General features: G+C 45.4%; 1 protein-coding gene across 1 annotated transcript; it reads left to right on the forward strand.

Moving 5' to 3' along the window:
• The first annotated feature begins 6,939 nt into the window (after positions 1–6,939).
• Positions 6,940–19,220, forward strand: LOC104353740 (urea transporter 2-like). Its single transcript, XM_009960429.2, has 8 exons — positions 6,940–7,105; positions 9,407–9,596; positions 10,078–10,206; positions 12,682–12,874; positions 14,591–14,738; positions 16,285–16,419; positions 17,467–17,516; positions 18,951–19,220. The coding sequence occupies exons 1-8, from the start codon at positions 6,940–6,942 to the stop codon at positions 19,218–19,220; spliced, it is 1,281 nt and encodes a 426-aa protein (XP_009958731.1).
• The last annotated feature ends 1,575 nt before the right edge of the window (positions 19,221–20,795 follow it).

A 20,795-nucleotide genomic window follows, 5' to 3' on the forward strand; every position in this document is an offset into this window, starting at 1 on the left:
ATCCAGTTTCTTGCTGTATTATTCCCACCTTGCTGCTCTCTGGATTAAAGGCATTGATTCCACTGGAGCTCATGTTAGGACATCTAAGCTTTGTATCATAGGAGAGAATCTTTAGAAATATTTCTGGCAGCGTTATGGGTCAGGTGAACGTAGAAATTAATTTTTCACTCCTGATGAGACAGAGCAATGACTGGCACTGAAACTGAAGACATGCAGCTCACTGTCAATATGAAGGAGAAGGAGGGTCACGTCCAAGTGAAAGTCAGGAAGATGGTGATACTACAGGGCAGGAATGACTATCAAGACCAGAAAGGCAGATGTTGTGCTAAAAGGTGAGTGATATGATGAGAGATTAGGTAAGAGTTTTAGCTTCTTGGATGAACAAGAAAATCGAGTTTCAAAAGTCATCAAGCAGAAAGAATCTGCAAGATTTAGACACAGCCTGGATGTGAGGCTCTAGACCAAACCGAAAGATCAAGGGAGAGCTGCAGATGGGTAGGGGTGATGGCAGAGAGAAATGAGAAAGAGGGTGAGAAAGGGAAGACACAGTGAGCCCAGGAGCAGTGCTCACAAGACTTTTCCTTGGGACATCTGCAGACCCATTCCTGCCCCAGGACATCTTACACCTCCCCGACCCCTTCTCTTGTAAGTAAAGGCTGGTTCTGCTGATGGTCACATCTCTAAGGCCATAACACTCTAGGCAAGGAGGGAAATTCGGTTCTCTCTGAAAGCAGGGCACAGGTCCCACCTGCCTTCTCAGCTCCCAGGTCACCTTGCTGGTTCATCTGAACACCCAATGCCCAGTGCATCGTAATGGAAATGAGGCACTACTTCAGTTAGATGTTTGACATCCTGCAGCTTCACACTGTGGATTTAGCCTTGGCTTTAAATCACTATCTCCAAGATGTAAAATGATGGAACAAAACTCTCATTTTCATCAGCCGGACTAAAAAGTCGACCCGTTTTCTTTTTCCTTTCCTTATTTTTACTTTTACTGGTCTATTCCTTAAACCCATTCCTAAAAAAAGCAAACCTTTTTTATTTCCATTTGCAAAGGATAAAACAAAAAAAAAAAAGAATGAGAGAGAGACACACATAGATATACAAAGCCAAAAAGAAACAGAGATTCCAAGTGGAGAGGTATGTGTTATTGGACAAGTGTTTAATTTATGGAACTTGGCCGGCAGAACAAGAGTTTGAATTGTACTTCAATAAGTGGAGCTCTTAGAATAAATGTGGCTTGTAAAGTTGTTTTACAGTCTGCTTTGCTGAGCAGCCAACACCTCATGGAAACCTTTGAAAAACATTCTGTTTAGAAGTGACGGTTTTTATATTTCATATTTTCTCTATTTGTTTTCCCCTCTGGTTTTATAACTGAAACCATATGCAGGAAAACAGGATTTTTGTGTCTTAAAATATCTACCTGGTCTGACTACTTTTATTATTAAAAAAAAACGGTTAACATTTTGAAAATTCTTCATGTATTAGGCATTTGGTTCAAACATTAACGTGTCCTTGTTTGATACCCCAGTCCGCTACAGATTTCCCAAATGACTGTGGGATAGTCACTTAGCTGAGATTCATCACCCCTCTCCCTACATATATGCAGTGCAGCTGTGTGCATGTGAGCTGTCTGTCTTTCCCATTATAGACAGCAAATGCAACAGAATTTAGGACGTGATTCATCTGTGTAGGATGGGAGGGGATGAGTCATCCTCTAGATCCATATATTGACCAGCTCTTCACTGGAAGTCAAGGCAAGCTACCCAGACATAGACACTCCCACTGGAGACACCCACACCCAGCCTCACGATGCCCATCTTAGCCCCTCTGTGCCACTAAAGGGGTGAGACAGACCCCTCTGGAAGGAAATCCATCCCATCCCAAGGATGACGTCTGATACATCCGAGTGAACTGCCCAGAGATGATACCGATCAGTCTACGTTGACCATAGAGAGTGCCAAAAACTATAAGCCTTTAAATGGCTACAGAGAGTCAGGAAGAATCCTTCTACAAACACCATTCAGGAGACCCCCCAGTAAGGAATTCAAACCCTCCTTCTCCACAGTTACACACACACATATGTATATACGTACAATGCATATAGAAATGGTACGAGCACAGCATCTGTCCAAGACACTTGGACAATCCATTAAATAAACTATATGCCTCCGTTTGGCAGATTGGGAGATACTGCTGCAACAGAGGGAAAATAAAAGCACTAAAGAAAAGTATCGCCTTGGAGCAAAGTATTGCATTACATACCACAGAGCCCGAGAAAGGGAGATACAGAAAGACTCCAAGACCACACTGTAAAAGCCAAGTGTCTAAATAAGGATGTAAGGCATATTAAGCCCCATAAGTTAAACTATCCTGATTACTAACTACTGTGTGGTAGTTGTGTTTGTACAGATATGACAAAGCTGCTCTGCAATGTGGCTTCCTATAACGCCTGTGATAGGAAACAAGTTTACTTGAGCATTTTTTTTCCTTTTGGGTGGATTTTTTTATTTTTTACTTTAAAGGTCTGCGGCTAAGTGTTTCATACCTACTCTCTGCAATTGTGGTCCCTTCAACCTCAGTGACTGTTCTGAAATGTTCTGCTTTGTTCATTTGTTTTCGATGTCACGGGTTGATCCCTGGTAGAGCTTTGCTTGGTAAAGTCATTACGACTCAGCCAAGCATTCTGTCACCATCACAAAGTTTTGCCCTCTAGCTATACACTGTATTTCTTTTCTATTTCTTTATGGTTTCTTCTGAGAGCAACACGCTTTTACAAACTGTTTCCTTTCAAGGCCCTTATGAGGTCACATCCCTTGAAGTCAACACTTTTCCAATCTCAGCATAGAGGTGGAAAGACCAATTGCCCAGGCTTGGCTTCAGATACCTTAGCAGAAGGCTAAGACCCTGACACAAACATCAGCCCTGTAGAAAAGTTGGTGCAAGTGTTAATGCATCACCCATTACCCTGGTCATCCACCGTCCCTGTTCACAGCCCACTTGCAGTTGTTTTGTTGGTTTTTTTTCCATGAGGCCACTAGATTACTGCAGGCTGTGTGAGGGTGCTACGCTGTGAACATTTTCTCTAGCAGCACAAGCCCGGGAGAAACCAGTGCTTACTCTGGGACGCTTAGAAGTACAAGGGTGTGTGCTATCAGCATCCTGCACCTCAAAAGTGTGCTACAGCAGCTGTCTGTTCGGGAATGCGCAGGCACAGGTAGGTCTAGAGATGAGTCTTAACCACCAGGCATTGCCCTGCAGTCTGATAAATGTTCTTGAGGAGCAGGACAGCTCATTACCACAGTGATGAATCAGTATTTGCTGACAAAAGGCCCTTTTCTCAAGGAATTCCACATCAGCCCTAGGTGTGCCATAAGTGCTTCAGGCTCTCATAAGCCCTAATTAGCTAATTGTTCAAATGATTTCTCTGTTATTCATGGAGCCCGTACCACTGAGCACAAGCCTGTCAATTGACATGTGGTCGCTGCAAAGAAACCGTGTTTTTCCAGGGTGACGCTCCTGCAGGGATCACTGTGCCCATCATAGCCCTCCAGGACCTTCTCTAGGCGTTGCAGCCGCTTGGGCCACTCTTCTGTAAAGCCCCATGATTCACTGCTGCAGCAGTGCAGAGGACTCCAGCATCCCCATATCCCTTTTCTGCACTACTCCTTTCCCCCAAAATTCGAAAATTCTTCAGCCATCTTCTCCAGTTGTGTCCCAGGTTGCCTTCGCATTTGAGGTGGGTGAGCGTGCTCCCTTCAAGCAGAGATTTAGTTCCCTCCCAATCCATAGGGAGAAAACAAACAGGAATCATAAGAAGAGACTGTAATTTTTTCTTACCCCCAGAGCTTTGAGGCCTTCTTGATGCAGATTACAGGCCTGTTACAGACGGCACAGTGATTTAGAGCACTAGCCTGGGACTCCAGATCCTACTTCCATAAACTTCAAGGTTGACCTTGGCAAAATCTCTTAGGCTGGAATTTCTCTTGCCTGAAAACAGCCCTCTAAAAGCTAAGCAACCAGGCTCCCTCTGCAGCCAGTGGAAACAGAGAGACAGACACCTTTTTTTTTTCACATCTCAGATACATATGTAAGACGAGTGACATGAATCACTTTTTCTGAAGATACTAGCCTCTCTCTGTACTGACTGCAAAGGGCTCTAACATGACTGTTTTGCGCTTAACCCCTAACGGTTCAACCACGTGAGCAAGGACAAGAATTTTAAAAGCACACAGGTCCCACGTCTCAATTTCAGAGGGAACTGAGCAGTGAAGTCTTGTAAATACAGGCTTTAGAAGCTCTGCAGTGATGTTTCTGCTTTGTAAAACCGAACAGTAATTTTTACTGGTGACGTTTAAAATGAGCTTGAGCTTTTCAGGTGTTACAAAGAAATAGACAGAATCACTCAGTATTTATTGTCCCTGCTGGTAACAGCTGCCCTCCGTTGCTGGTGGTGGATACTGTTCACAGCAAAGGGGCCACAACCCTTTCTTCACTGATACATCCCCGAGACTTCAGGATTATAAGAGATGCTCCAGTCTCCTTTACATGCATCCAGTGCAACTGTCTGAGCCCACATCAGCTCTTGAAGCTCTTTGGAGAAGACTTCTGGAAGGAACAAAAGCAAACAAACAAAATTGGCAGCACTGAATAGCTATCCCTGATACCAGCCGCACTTGCTAAATATGACTATTAATCTCTGGAGGGAAAGCAACCTCTATGACAGACAGGTGCTAGCCTGGCATTGCTCTAGAATCTCTTCTCTGCTTGTGCTGTTGACCTCAAACCCTGTGTCCTCCCCCCAAAAAAATTAGGTGTTTGACTGGAGCACCCAGGTTGAGCTGCCAATGGGAAGAACAGGTACTGTCTGAGGGCAGTTCTGAGCTGAGATGCGTTGACTTCTGTCTGGGCTACACCGACAAGCAAGAAGCCCAGGGCAGTGACGGATCTTACACAGCCCAGTGTTTATGGGATGTATCCAGGCACAAATATCTGATTTTCCAGCAGGACTTGGCCTCTTCCTACCGCAGAGGGATGCAAATTCACCATAACTGACCATTGCAAATACTTTCAGCCTAGGGGATATGTAGGAGGAGATCTGGAGACTCCTGCTCAATGTCCCCTGCACCAATGTCCTCCTGGCTAGGCAGAAAGAACTAGCCAAAAAAAAGACGGTCACCAAGGCTGCCTTAAACTGAAACCAGGGATCGGTCTCAACTTCTGGCCAGAATCAAATTACCGATAGTAAAAAAGAAAAAAAGAAGAGGGACAATAAACCCACCCTCTCCCTCTTCATTTGCTCTTTGCTTATTCCTGCACTGAGTGTGGCTGGGCAGAACCTGGGAACCTTCTTGCTCATGACCCCATGAGACACTCACGAGCAAGGTTTTGGGGGTGTCTACTCCTTGCACGACCACATTTGTTGCTCTAGACCAGTCTATACCTTCTATAATCCTCCCGCCTCTTAGGATCAAGCAAACTGAGTGATGCTTATGTTTAGTTTTTACAGTTACACTTAACAACATCTCCTGCCAGCAAGTACATCCAGCCCCAGGCTGATGCTGGTGTGTGAAGGTCATCACAAAGACGTGTTGCGGTTGGGACTAGCTGCCGGCAGAGAGAGCCAAAGCACCAGACAACAGGCGCAGCTTAATACATTCTCAGGGCTGCACTTAGCATTGTGCTGCCAGGGGTGAAGGGAAAACATCTTTTGATGCTCAAGGACCTTCTTACTAAGGCATTCAGAGCCACGTGTATTTTTACCACCCGCCTGTCAGCGTTCCTCTCTGCAAAACAGCCTTCCCTTCAACCAGCCATCCCTTCCCACCTGCCCTTCTGCTGCTACAGTCTTTAACACTGACAGCCAGCCTGTTTGAGCTACCCAAAAAAAACAGGCTCCCGCCAGAAGGTGGTGCCGATATTCCACGAAACAAGGGGCAGGCACTTCACAACACAGTCCGCTTTTGGGCAACACCTAGAAACACAGCCGCACCGCTCCGAAAGGATCAGAGCAAAACCACAGGCCACCTGATGCCAGAGTCCTTCAGAAAGCAGGGTGACATTTTTGCAGATGTAATCTGCAGCGTAGCTCACCACGGTACGGTGCAGTGTATTTTTTTCTTAAGGGTTAATATCTTACTGGGCTTTTTAGTGAACAGAGCCCTGCAACTGCAATTGTGAGGTTAATAAACCCTGCTGGACACTCACCTGCTAACCGAAGAGCACACAGCCCTGAGCCAAGGTGCTCATTTTTGTATAAAGCCACATGTGGTTTCTGATTTCCGTGCAATACTTTGATGCTACCCCAGCTTGCTCTCGATGGTCTATCAAAGGCAGATGTGGAACGAGGAGCACGGAAAGGCCATAGATTTGCTGTGATATATGAAGGCACCAGCTCAAAACATCAAAAGGGATACAGGCTTCAGCCTCTCCTTCAGCATTTTGTTGTCTCCTGCTGTCTGCTACTGTACTGGCAATTTGCATTGCAAAACAACGGTTGCAACTTCAGCAGACTCCCTGCTTGGTAGCTGCAAGAGCACGCAGGTACCGCTCAGTTATTTGACACAGGTTATGTCCCCTGTCCAGCCAGCAGCCTGTCACATGCTATGTCAGGAGCTAGCGTGAGGGTGGGATGCTGCAGGGCACCCATGTCACGTCCCTCTTTCCCCCTGCAGCTCTGTGTCACAGCTCCATGACAGCAGTGGCTCATTGCCTGGTCCTCATCCAGAAGAGGAGACTTCACTGCCCTGGGCAGCAACATGCACTACTCTCAGCAGGGGTTCAGCCAGGTCACTTCTTCATTAAACATCCCATCTTTGAGAAAGGATATCACCATGGGGCTCTAAAGTACAGCAGAAAATTGCCAGGGCACAACCCAAAAGGTTTTCTAACGCATGGGCTTTGTGATTTACAGTTACCTCTTCTCATCACCGAAAAAAGATGGAGCTTGGAGAGGTTGTCGTGGCTGAACATCCTGGTGAGAGGCAGCTGTACGCAGAGCAGAAGCCAAGAGCCCAGGACCTGCTGTGGAGAAGCGGAAATCGGCTCTGCCACGTTTTCGGGTATCTCACTGGAGAAATGAAAGAATATGGAGAGTGGATAAAAAGTAAGCATGGGGATACGTTTGGGGCTCAGTGGCTAAGAAGAACTAGCTCGGAATACCTATATTGCCACACTACTTTCAGTGCTGGGGCATGAGATGAGGGGCCATTTCACCCCCTCAGGCAGAACAAAGGCAGCGTGGTCCAAGCTCACTGCAAACTTCTGGCCTTTTAACCCAAATTATTTTATTCTCAGGAAGGGGATCTCACTGCATCCTCTTGCCATTACCATGGCTGCAGGCATAACTCAGCACAGGCAAAAGACATCTTTTACACTTAATCAGTTATGTGTCATTAGCATCATGTTCCTTATAGCGGTGCCCAGGATCACACGCCAGGGCTGAGGATTTAGTCTTGTTTGTAAGTGCTTTGGATCAGCGACCGTCTCCTTGTCTGTGTGTGGGCTGAGGAAGGGGACTTGACTCTTGATTATGTGGGCAAAGGCTCTTGTATTACCAGCCTGGGGGGAGCAATAAGCACTGTGGCTGTTATGTGGCTATGAAATACAAAGCAAGTACTGATCTCAAAGGTTTACTGTCCAGACAGGAACTATACATGAGCAGATGGTCCGCGTTACCCAGAATTACTAGGGATTTGGGGCTTTGAGAGGCTATGTAAGACTGTGGGTCCTCTGTCAAGGCTAGGTTCTTTAGCAGTACAACTCCAGCAACAGGAGAGAAATGAGAGACAGCCATGTACAGCCAGGCGGTGCAGTGGCTATCGTTGGTGGAGGACATGGGCTGAGAAGCCTGCAGGCAGAGAGCTCAGCAGACTGGCAGTGTGATCCCCAGCCACAGGGGATCATCTCCTCCTGTTTTCTCTAGTAGTCTGTGCTTGGTAGACAGCTTTTCTTACTCAATGTCCTGAAAAGATTTGGCTACTGCCCACTGGTTATATTTGAATACTTATAGTTAATACCTGTGTCCAAAACCAAGAGTATTGCTGACATAATTCATAGCTCAACACCAAATATTAGTAATAATTATTCCAGAAAAGCTGGATTATTTTTCTCTAAGGAACTCACTCCTCCCTGGTTGTAACTGCCTGGCTCCCCAACAATGCACAGCCTGGGGGATGCTTGTGAAGCCACCCCTCAACTTGCACTCTGGCCTCTTGGGAGGGCTCTGCCAGGGATGCTGAAGAGATGCAGAGCGGTACCCAGCCCTTCAGAGACCCTCTACCTAAGCTACTCTCATCAAAAAGCAAAAATTGAGCCTCGACTGTGAATGCAACACAGGGAGGGAGTAGGGGAGAGGGGAGTTTTGGGGAATAAGTGGTCGACCAGATTCAAAAAGTAGTCTGGCACTTTATGCTGTGTCTAATTAACAATCTAAAGTAATTGAATTAATTTTAAATATTTAAGAAGATGAACGCTGAATATACATATTGCGTGAACATATTGTACACGTAAGTAGCTCCTCTTTCTCATTTATTCTTCTTGCATCACGTTTAAGAAGACACAACAGTACGGAAATAGTTTCACCTTTCCCAGAAAAAGACCTCCAGTCAATTTGCAGTAGAAGAGCCAGCAGCAAAAAGTTATTGTAGTGCTACAAGACGCTCCTCTGCCCATGGGGATCATGAGGAGCACTGTGCATAGATGCCCTCGGACAGGCTTCCCTCAGGCCCACACCCATCCCACCTCCCCCCTGCACCCACCTGAGGTACCCAAGTTTGGTGCCCACCTTCTCTGTTCAGGTTCAGTAGTCTTCTTCAAAGAGCAATGGCTTTTTGTCTTTCAAAGATGCCTCTTTCTCCTGAGTAGAGTCCAAGCTATAGTAACTACTCTCTTAATTCAGGTTCTTTGGACCCCAAATTACTTTTTTAGACACCTTTGACAGTTTGACCCCATCTCCTACATACAGCAGACCTCCATGTTCCAGGTCCTTAAAACAGCAAAAGTGTTTTCTTTTCATGTTTCCCTACCCATGTAAAAACTAGTTTCATTCTTTGCCAAAGTACCTTTCTGCATCTGAATTATACAGTAAAAAGGGACTATCTCCTCATTAAATTTATAGCAGATCTTAAGCAATCTACAATGCAAGAAAGACTATTCCTTGACCACCATAAATAAACCACCTTTTTATGAATCCCTCCATGAATTTTATAGCAGTGCCCAGTCCATCCCTATTAGCTTCTCAAGTGCCAGATCCAAAATATGCTCAGATAGCAACAAATCAGAAACCAGCCTTACAGTCCTGTTGGTACATCGCCTCTGTTCTGTGTCCAGAAAGCAACTTGCAGAGAAGACCGTGCTTTGCTGAAATGATGACTTATCACCAATGTTTTTATGTGATCTCCTCCAGATAAGCCCCTAATGTTTCAGCTGGTGGACTGGATCTTGCGAGGGACCTCTCAGGTGATGTTTGTCAACAACCCTATCAGCGGGCTGATCATTTTAGTGGGGCTTTTCATCCAGAGCCCTTGGTGGATGCTCACGGGCTGTACTGGAACAACAGTGTCAACATTAACGGCTCTGGCCCTCAGTCAGGACAGGTAGGTGGTACCCCGTGTACGGGCACTTAATAAAAATTGATAGTTATGATAGCAGGAACCAGCTGATGGGTCATAGCTCCACATTTGTGTGTATTAGAGCAGCAGACCAGCTTTCCTTACAGACAGTTTGGAAGCAGTTAGGTGAGGACAGAGCTGCAGTCCAGGAAGAGCAGGCCTGTCCCCATATTTGGCTGCCTTTGTGAGAGCAGACAGTTATCACTCTCTGATAGCCACTGTCACAGCCATGAGGGTCCTTTGGGTCACAACGAGCTCCCTAGATCATCATCATTTGACGGTGTCTAGACTCTCCCCTTCCACATACCAGTGCGACGCAATATGGCAGCAACCTCACCCCTTTTTCATCCCTCCCCTATACTCCCCTCACCAGGAGCACGACACATAAATCACATTTCGGTGGGTCCCTGTGACAGGCCACCTTCAGCACAGCGTGATACCTTACAAACCTTTCCTTCCATCACAGATCAGCCATTGCAGCTGGGCTGCACGGCTATAACGGGATCTTGGTGGGACTGCTCATGGCCGTCTTCTCCGACAAAGGCGATTACTACTGGTGGCTTCTTTCTCCTGTGGCAGTTGTATCAATGGCCTGGTAAGTGCCACTTCTCCTCCTAGGGAGAATTCTCGGAGAATGAGGAGTCCTGCTACATACAGCTTAAACACATTGGAAGTCCCCTCTGCCCAGGCCCCTACGCCAGCAGTTTCAGCCACGGTGGCACTGGAAAGAGGCGTTCATTGATACACAGAGCTTGTGAGGCAAGTTGGTGGGGTGCTGAGTGCACAGGCAACGCTGGTTACAGCACACTGACAAAGCAGAAGCCCCACTTCAATGCTCTGCAAATGGCCCTCACCAGCAGGGCACATTCAGGGTGGATGTCGTCATGCCCAAGACCACAACGGTTCTTCCTCATCCAGATGCTGAACCGACCCCGTGCTCTCCCTCAGGCTGAATTCAATAATCCCCCTCTCCGATACGCAACCAGTCATGAGCAAATTTAATTCCTCCAAGTAACTCCGAACGCCAGACAATGTCCTTTCAGGATGAAATTTACCATTTCTAAATGTGGACCCTAACAGCACTGCAGAATCTATTTAACAGCCTTAACTGAAATTAATTCAAGAGTCACATTTTAATCACTGTTAGCGGTAAGATGCAAGTCATTATTGCATTCCACAGCTTTTAAGATCAGATTTTTTTTCACGTTTTATTTCTTTAGTCACTCCCAGCAAAGGTCATTTTGTAACAACCTCTTAAAACCCAGGACATTTTGCAAGAATGTTCAGTTCATCTTGTCAGCCAGAATTCCTTGGAGCCTTTTGTTCAAACTTTTCTTTGTTCTTTTAGTTCACAAGACTCTAGGGTAGAGCCAAAAGGTTTCGAAATTAGACAATTCAGTGATTTTTTTTCATCTGATACTTTGAAATTCAGCTTTAGAAGTCAGCATTTCTTTAATTGTTTCTTTTTTTTCCTGACAAGATGTATACACTGGCAGAAGGTTTGTGTTTCAGCACAGAAATTAGGACACCGTTTTCACTGAAGCGATGATTTTTTTTTTTTTTTTCCCTACAGCTACAAGCAAGGAAATCTGTAAACTGCTCTGGGAACTAAATTTGTCATAAAAGAATAGGCTTCATCTGATATTGTACAGGGAGAACAAAGCATTTTTTCCACTGATAGTATCTACACAACAGGACACAAGATGTTGCTTTTGAAATGCCAAATAGTTTAGGTGGAGATTTTTTATTAGAACCAGCTTAATGACCTTCTAGCACTCAAATGCAGCTTCTTGAAAAAATCAAGTGCTTAAAACTGAGTTTTTGTAAGCTGTGAAATGTCCACTGCTCCTTGGAGCTTGACCATAAGAGCTATTCAGCTCACTTATATCAGAAAAGATCAGCTGGAACAGGCACCACACAGGCCATTTACATCAAGGACAGGACCTGGGCATTCACTCTCTTCCACAAGCATTCTGGGCCCAGTAAAAAGCAGAAGATATCTTGCCAATATGGTCCCACAAAGTCATTCATGCAGGACACCCACTTCAAGCAGAAATAAGGCAGTTTGGAAATGTCCTGAGGAAAGCAGGTGTGGTGAATTTTATATGCCAGGTTCTACAGCCAAGAACTTTGGGAAAAGTCATGGTATCTCAAGGTTTGCGTGCTTTTTAGTGTTCAGTCTCTAAATATTTTGAGGGTCACCCCAAATGCTTTGTATGCTCAATATGCTCAATCATGTTTCTTAAGAACTGAACTTGGTTATCAGAAAATGCCATATGATTTTGGGTGGTACCTAGGCAGCACATAGTAACACCAGTCTCATCGACATAAGCAGGAACATCAGCCAGGGTCTGGGTTGTGTCTGGCACAACACCTTTCACAGCTCTATTACAGTGGTGACTTCATCTTATACTCTGTCAGGCTCTGTATGTCCTAAGGACTCCTCATTCCCCCAAAATAGTGTCTAACATAGTAAATATTTTACATCTTTCCCAATGGAAAATTTTCCATCTTCTTTGATCACTTCCTCTGCTTTATTTCTCTTCTAGAACCATCTTCTGGTATCCTTACAACTATTTAACACACAAAAGACAAAGGACAACATTTCTAACTCCCTCTTGCCCCATCAAGATGGGAGCTTTTTATACCATGTAGAGTTCTCCAAAGTGGCATTCCCAAAATTCTGTTTCATGTTAGATTTTTGTACAGAATAAGAAGTCACATAACTTTTCTCCATCTGTTCCTAAATGCTGTACTGGATGCATCTCTTCATTGACTCCCTGAGCTCAGCATACCAAGCAGAGCGCTTCCACACCAGCCAACTGTCCCAAGTGAAGGGTGTGGAGCTTCTACCATCTATGGACCAACGTGATAGCTGTTGCAAAAAGATGAATAGCATTCTGCAACTATTTGTCTGATGCAGAATAATATATTAAGGTGCTCACTACCCAACGTTTCTGAAAGGAATGGCATTGGCTTATATTTACCAGAGGTTATGGCCAAAGTGGTAGGGTGTTTCACCACTATAGTTGTTATGAAAATCTTATTTCTCTTCTCCTTCTCTTCTCAGTCCAATCCTGTCTAGTGCTTTGGGATCCATCTTCACTAAATGGGACCTTCCTGTTTTCACTCTGCCCTTCAATATTGCCGTGACTTTGTACTTGGCAGCCACAGGACACTACAACCCCTTCTTCCCTACAACCCTCATCAAGCCTGTAGCATCAGTGCCCAATATCACCTGGTCTGCAATCAATGTGCCACTGGTAAGCTTCACCTCAACAACCTTATGATATTTACTTAATAAGTTGAGAGTGAATGCATTCAGCTCGGGATAACAATTTCATATGGGTCAGAATGGCTATATGACATGTAGCCAGTAGCAATATTCACAGAAATACATGGCTCAGTTCAGTCCGTAGAGGAGAGTGCTATAAAAGCCCCAGGGACTGTGCTGGCTGATCCAGCAGAAAGGCTGATTGAGCCTGAGGGAACAGAGGTGCTGAACCTCTCACTCCACCTAAAGTTAGACTACCCCAAAACAAGTCTTGACTGCTGTCACTACAGAAGCACGTCGGGATATTCATTCCCGCCATCCACATGTGGTTAAAAGGACATCAGCAAAACAGTCAGTGACAATATGAAAAGACAGAAGAAATGTCACTGTCCTAAAGGGACAGAAACTCATTTATACCCAGTCCCCTCAATTCAGCTCTAGCACTAGAGGGTCACCTTCCCAAAGCAGCGTAAGAGTAACTGATATGCTTCATATAATATATAGTAAACTCAAATCAGCCAGCCCCACCAGAGTATCACTGCCTAGGAAGTTTACGGTTTTTCTCCTTCACTAAAGTCACCAAAAAAAATGCCAAAACCTCCACCCTGCCTTCAACCACCATATTACCATCACAAAAGAAATAAAACATGCTGGAGGGAAGGGAGGCCATCCAGAGGGACCTTGACAGGTTTGAGAAGCGGGCCCACACGAATATCATGGAGATCAACAGGTCCAAGTACAAGGTCCTGCACCTGGGTCGGGGCAATCCCAAGCACAGACACAGGCTGGTGGATGAGTGGATGGAGAGCAGCCCTGGGGAGAAGGACTTGGGGGTGCTGGTGGGTGAAAAACTGAATGAGAGCCAAGAGTGTGCGCTCGCGGCCCAGAAAGCCAATGGCATCCTGGACTGCATCAAAAGCAGTGTGGCCAGCAGGTCCAGGGAGGGGATTCTGCCCCTCTGCTCTGCTCTGGTGAGACCCCACCTGCAGTGCTGTGTCCAGCCCTGGGGACCCCAGCACAAGACAGACACGGAGCTGCTGGAGCGAGTCCAGAGGAGGGCTACCAAGGTGGTCAGGGGGCTGGAGCACCTTTCCTACGAGGACAGGCTGAGAGAGTTGGGGGTGTTCAGCCTGGAGGAGAGAAGGCACTGGGGAGACCTTAGAGCAGCCTCCCAGTGCTGAAAGGGGGCTGCAGGAGAGGTGGGGAGGGACTTTTTACCAGGGCCTGCAGTGACAGGACGAGGGGTAATGGTTGGAAGCTGGGAGAGGGCAGGTTTGGACTAGGTAGAAGGAAGAAGTTCTTCACCCTGAGGGTGGTGAGGCCCTAGCACAGGTTGCCCAGAGAAGCTGTGGCTGCCCCCTCCCTGGCAGTGCTCAAGGCCAGGCTGGATGGGGCTGGGAGCAACCTGGTCTGCTGGGAGATGTCTGTGCCCATGGCAGGGGGGTTGGAACTGGATGGTCTTTGAGGTCCCTTCCAACACAAACCAGTCTGTGATTTTAGAGGTCCACCTTGGGCTGATGACATTCTAACAAACAATGCACTAACTCTGGTTTGAAGGGCATGAGTGCCCATGTTTACCCAGCAGTCCAGCTCAGAGCCAGAGTTCCTTCCTTTCCTTTTCAGCCAATAGCTTGGACAAAATAACTGCTGTGTCCTTCTGAGTAGAGAGATACAATAACATGCCCTTTTCTACTGGCTGCTGCAGCTCTTGCAGTCCATCCCAGCCGGTGTTGGTCAAGTGTATGGTTGTGAAAACCCATGGACTGGAGGCATCATTCTTGTTGCTTTACTTATCTCCTCCCCACTTATTTGTTTACATGCTGCAATTGGATCGACACTGGGGATGTTTTCAGGTAAGAAATATTTACCAAAGTCATTTTTGTAACTAAGGTATCTTGACCCAAGCCGTTATATGACTCTGTCCAGACTTTACAGTTGTATGGGCTTGGACATACTTGGGACAGCCATATCATCTTTGAAACTGTCTCTAAATTTGGAAGGTCTCACTAAAGGTCACACAATATGGTGAAGGCAAGAACAGAAGCAGATTTTCTTTAAGCTTTGAATTTATTATTAGATTTGTAACTCAGACAAGTGTTTTTTTCCGCCTTGTGTAACCCTCCTGCCATTGGATGTGACGAATCCCATGGAGGTGATGACAAAGAAACCTAGAGAAATAGTTTAAGAACTGATCTTTTGCCTCCACGAGAGTTTTAAATTACCATCACAAGCAGATATTTGCCTCAGAGCTGATCACTCAATGAAAAGAAATGGACTTCTCTAGGATGTGGTTCGTTCTGTCCTGCCGCAAATTTGTAAAACAGACAAATGAATGAGACTCAAAACGGCCTGTCTCTCCACTAACCAGAGAAGCAATCTTAAATTAAGTGAGATCAATCTGACCCTAAAGTTAGACAAGATTAGTGCCACTTACGTGACCGACTGAAATAAAAAAATACGACAGAGTGAGTGTAGTCTGAGACAACAACCTTGGAAAAGGCACAGTCATCCAACAGTAAGTTCTCTGTGCTCTGAAGCCCTTTGTACAAGATATGAGCTGCCTTATAGTCAAGTTTTTAAACAAAACTCTCTACAATTTGTATGGTTAAGAGTATCTGGCAAGTTTTGTACAGGTCTGACATTTAATCTAGAAGATAAAGGTCAGGGGAAAGTACCGGGGGATAAGCATGGTGATGAAAGAGAAGACAAATGAGGACATTATAGCAGTAAATATATTAATCTTAAGAGTGACATGACGGCAGCCTGTGCATACTGTGCTCTTCTTTCTACTGGTCCTCCTGAAGCCTATGAGAAATCCTGCAGAAGTACCTGCTCAGGTTTGCAGCAGACCCTCAGCTCCCTGACCAGTGGAAAATTTTCACAGCAATGATGGATTGGCCACATCTAGTATCTAGATCACATCTGGCAAAGGTCAACAGGAAGAGATGCAAAACCCTGGTTAGTCCCACAAAGGATACTCAGCTGTGCCTCTGATATTCAAGATCAGGGTACATATGAGTTTTAAAGAGTACATATAAGCACAGCTTTCTGCAAAAAGTGCACCCAGGTGAGAAGGTGGGTGCTTCCCTGGCTGGATCCTCCATCTGATCATCTGGAGGACTAAATACAACACACTCAGGGCATAAACAGAAAGTTTTACCTGAAAGAAATCTTTGAGACGGGGTCAAGTTCCAACCCTCGGCACATTATCAGAGCTCCAAACTAATGAGCTTCATTTGGTTTCATTCTTTCTTCTGCACATGCATGTTATGCACGTGTCAGCACGGTTAAATTTGTCTAGATGCCATAGGGAAGAGACGATGGATTTCCAGCAAGTGATGGGTCCTCCCGCAGCTACCCCTCATACCTGACTTCACAGCCTTGCCTTTTGTCTTGCAGCACTGAGCGTTGCAACACCGTTTGACAGCATCTACCTTGGCTTGCACAATTACAACTGCGCACTCGCCTGCATTGCGATTGGGGGCATGTTCTATGCCCTGACCTGGCAAACGCATTTGCTGTCACTTGCCTGTGGTAGGTATCTTTTACGTACAAGGAAGACAAAAAATTTATGCAGCCAGGCAGTCTATGAGCAGTACAGGTTAAAGTCAACTACCTCCCCGCTGCAAAACTAGGTACTATGCAAGAGCTATTTCTGTGATGGCATCAGAGTCGAGCTTGGATGTGCAAGCTGCATGCGCAGAGAGAAGGGCCTTTAGGTCCCGATAACTCAAACACATCTAGAAACAGTGGAAGTACTGTTTGTGAAAGGAGCACAAGCTATCGGCACAAGCCATCAGCAGAAATTTAACAAATTAACAACTCCACAGATTCATAGAAGCAGCCTTTTCATAACTCTATACATCGTTAGAGGAAGTGTGTCACAAGAAGGCAGCTTTAAACTGCACAAGGCCAGTTTGAAATCCATCTACCCAAAGACCCCATTTCCAACAGCAGCCAAAACCAGGCACTATGGGAAGAGTTTAAGAAAAGAAATTTCCTGTTTAAGAAATTCCTGTGAAGATTCACCCAGCCTCCAACCATTTGCATTTCAGTAGTTTTCTGCCCTGAGCAGTTTCTGGATGGCTCAGTAGCTTTCCCTTCCTTGACATGGCCCTTGGGTGCCTGGCCTTAGCTCCTGTTTTGCCAGCTCTGACATTCTGGGGCAAGAAGGCCCAGGGCTCACTGCTCGTGGTTTGAAGCCACAGGACAGAGATTTTCTGCAGCCCCCCCACCAGTGGAGAGTCTCTGCAATGCCCCACTGCATACAGGTCAAGTTGTGCCAATTAAAAAGAAATTAAAAAGAAAAGAAATACCATCATCACTTGCTCTTGACAAAACCATGTTCTTCTTTCACCACCCGTCTCTACGGAGCTGGTAGGACCAAACGTAGTCCATACAGCCAGACGCAGCTTTGGGGCATTTTAACTAATTGTTGAATTCTAATATTAATCCTCACACCAGGTAGTTGGGAGGATACTTTTGTGTGTGTTTGGACAATATTACTATTTCTGATAATTTCTTTGGAGAGATGAACAATATTTTCCTCATCTTGAGCTGTCTTTGATCTTTTTTTCTCAGCGTTATTTTGTGCCTACTCTGGAGCAGGTCTTGCCAATGCCCTATCTGTCGTAAGTTTGGATATTTTTTTATGGGGCTTTTTGGTTTTTTGCTTTAACTGCGTTTCAATTTGTTATGATATAAAGTTAAGGAAATGATGCAAAATTCTCCATGTCAGTTTTGACAGCACTGAAATGAAAATGCTGCAGCCAATGGTAGGTCTTGTACAGAGTCTCTGGTGGTTGAATTGTGCACTTGCAGACTTTGCAGCTGATAATAAGATTATAAAGACCTTTGGTGCATGTTATCCACATAATTGTTCCTCTCTACGTGAATCCCAGCAACAGCATATGGTTTGAGATGCAACACTTAGTTTCAGGCAATATTTTTGAACGCGGTCTAAATTATTCGTCGCTTCTTCCAAGGTCTTTCTCCCATCCTACCCACAGATATTTTTTAAGTTTGACCTGGATATGACAACTAAAAAGGTGCCGAGCTGTTCTCTTAAACACAAAATCATTGTATCTGGACAGATCCAGAAAGAGGTGAACCCAGAAAGGCCAAGCTTTGTTTCTTCTTTAAGATCTAAGAGATTAAAGCAAAACCATATTTTAATAAAATTGATTTAGTAACTTAAAAGAAAAAAAAATTTAGATCTAGCAGCTTTATGCATTGAACACATTCATCTGGCATCCACTCAGTACTGCGTAAGTCCATGCAGATGGGTTGCTTTGTTAGCAGACTTGGTTTTGGGATGCTTCAGGAAAAAAAGAACATTTACTTTTTCTCGTTGTGATCTTGCTTTTTCCAGACCCCAAGTCAGGGGTCACAGAGCAAGATCGAGGGTTGAATGCAATGCCAGTAACATGAGGGCACTGAAGATGATGAATGTGTGTGAACAGTACTCTTGTTACACGACGTTTTGCAGGACAGTGAGGGCAGGACTAAGCTCATTTATCAGAGAATTCAAATGCCTAAGTGTAACGCCTGGGTGCCTTGGCTTTCATTACAGTCAGCAGAGCTCTGGAGCCTGATTCAGCCGCTTCACTATTGGTGCCAAGTGCCATTCAGCACCAACAGCTGTGTCTCCAAAAGGACCGAGGTCTCCAAAAGGTCTGAGGTCTCCAAAAGGTCTGAGGTCTCCAGAGCTCTGGAGATGTCTTACGTAGCCCCATGCATTTCAAATTAACTAGATACTTCTGTGTGAGCCTCTGGATTGACATTTGGTAGCAGAGGAGCTTCTCAGACCTCCAGCGACCAGCAAGAACCTAGCTCACATGCAGGCAGGTGCATCTGGGCATCCTCCTCTGGATCCAAATGGGGTATCCTGTGTGGGGCGGGTCAGGAAGGCATGTCCTGGGTCACACTGTCCTCAGGGAAAGCGCAGGCTCTCCCAGCTCCTCAAATACAAGAATTTAGCAACAGGCAGAAGTAAGCAAAGGGAACGTGCGAAAAAAAGAAGAGGTACCAAAAGGCACGTGTCTGACTCTCCTTTCCCCTTCCAGCTTGGGCTGCCGCTCTGCACCTGGCCTTTTTGCTTCTCCGCACTTCTCTTTTTGCTGATAAATTCAGACAACCCAGCCATCTACAAAATCCCACTGTGCAAAGTCACCTACCCAGAAGCCAACAGGATCTACTACCTGAGAATGAAGAGAAGAGCATCGGAGAGCAGGAGAGAAGAGCAGAAACGAAAGGAGCAGAAACCCTCTGACCATTCCAAAATAAGCACCGGAGGCACCCCCCTGTGCACTCCCAAAAACCGCCACGCTTTCTGATTTCAAATGCCCACAAGCGTACAGCCTGGGGCCAGTTTTTCAGATGCTAGCCAAGCACACTACAGCCGTAAACACCACCTTCAGCAGTGATCTGCAGGCTGGGGATTCAGCACCCCGTGCTCCAGAGGAAACACATTTTGCCCTTGAGCTAAGCTTTCCAAAAAGCACTCAGGTATCATAATAACGGCTGCCTTATCTATCCACTTGCTGTTAACTTGAAAGTCACCTCTTATCAATAATAATTATAAGAACAGACAGAAGAACATTAAAGCTGACAAGAGGCTGTATTTAATTTCAGACATATAATTTAACAAAATAAATACACTGAGAAGGCATTGGTATCTAATAATAATAAATAATGTAAGAACTACATCAAGAGCTGCACTTCAAATTAAGAACACGTATATTTGAAAGTGGAATAAACAGACTGATCTCTTCCTTTCTTGTGTCCCATCAATGCCTAACACTCTTAATCCCTCCTAACAGCTACATACACAGGTAAATATTTTTACAGAGTGCATGCTATTTTTGGTGCCATCTCCTGACTCCTCGTTAAGTGCCAGGACAATGCAGGTATGAATATATATGCTTTAATCAGCTGGAGGAGTGACTAGCTAGCAATGATCAAACATTTTTCTTTTCCTTGCATAATTTTCTGTCTTACAAATAGATCTCTCTCCTGCTGAATGCAGGATAGCAGGGCTGAATTGCTACACGCATCCTGTGGGAAATGGGAAAATTTCACTTAAAGAATGAGATAAGCATTTACTGCTCGTGGCAGTTACTGCCGTTCTTTCTCTCCCTTTCCTAGGGGAGCAGTTCCCTTACGTTAAGCCACAAGCAATGACAAGTAAAACGCTCCCCTTGACATTTGTTGGGTGTCATACTGGTATCTTCATATGCGTCTTTGGTGTCTCTCCTGTCCCAGAAAAACCTCACGAGGAGGCATCAGAGTCATGGGAAGGTGAGGACCCTCGTGCCAATGTTGTCCCTGGAGTCTGGTTTCTAAAAAGCATAAGGTGTGAGGAAGACACTGACACTTTATGCCTCCTCCAAGTCCTTATAACAGGGAAGGGCCAATCCCCCTAAAGAGGACTTTTCTGGGAACTTTCTCCGAAACCTCTGCAAAACAAGCCTGATATAGAAAAGCTTCCTCGTTCTAAAGTCATTTGACACGATCAGTTTAAAATCACAGGCCCAAAGGACTTGGAGATTTAAAATTCAAAGAGACTATGCAACCACAAACATTCAGATCAGATGCTGTCCTTTCTGCCTCTTGATATAGGGCTGTTTTGCAGATTCACGTGAGGGTCTTTGAGCATGTGGTAGCCCAGCTCCAACCCAGCACTTGGGCCTTTTTTAAAAGGTGAGCCTGGCTGCTGCTCACCGGACTGTTTGTGCCTTTATAACCAAAAGACCAGGAGCACCAGCAACTGCCAGCCCCTCTAAATGTCCCCTAGAAGCTGCATCCAAGATTGAATTCAGCCTGGGAGACAAAAATAGGGTTCCGTACCAGTATGTTCTATGGTGCCATATCAGTATGTTCAGATGTTCTTCAAACAAGTGAGGACACTC

Source organism: Leptosomus discolor, chromosome Z (assembly GCF_034619465.1).
Source record: "Leptosomus discolor isolate bLepDis1 chromosome Z, bLepDis1.hap2, whole genome shotgun sequence".
In the NCBI taxonomy this organism is placed as follows: domain Eukaryota; kingdom Metazoa; phylum Chordata; class Aves; order Leptosomiformes; family Leptosomidae; genus Leptosomus; species Leptosomus discolor.

Coding starts and splice junctions, on each gene's coding strand:
- LOC104353740 (XM_009960429.2), top strand. CDS start 6,940: ATGGAGCTTGGAGAGGTTGTCGTGGCTGAACATCCTGGTGAGAGGCAG. Junction 7,106..9,406: donor ATATGGAGAGTGGATAAAAA/GTAAGCATGGGG, acceptor GATCTCCTCCAG/ATAAGCCCCTAATGTTTCAG. Junction 9,597..10,077: donor CTGGCCCTCAGTCAGGACAG/GTAGGTGGTACC, acceptor CTTCCATCACAG/ATCAGCCATTGCAGCTGGGC.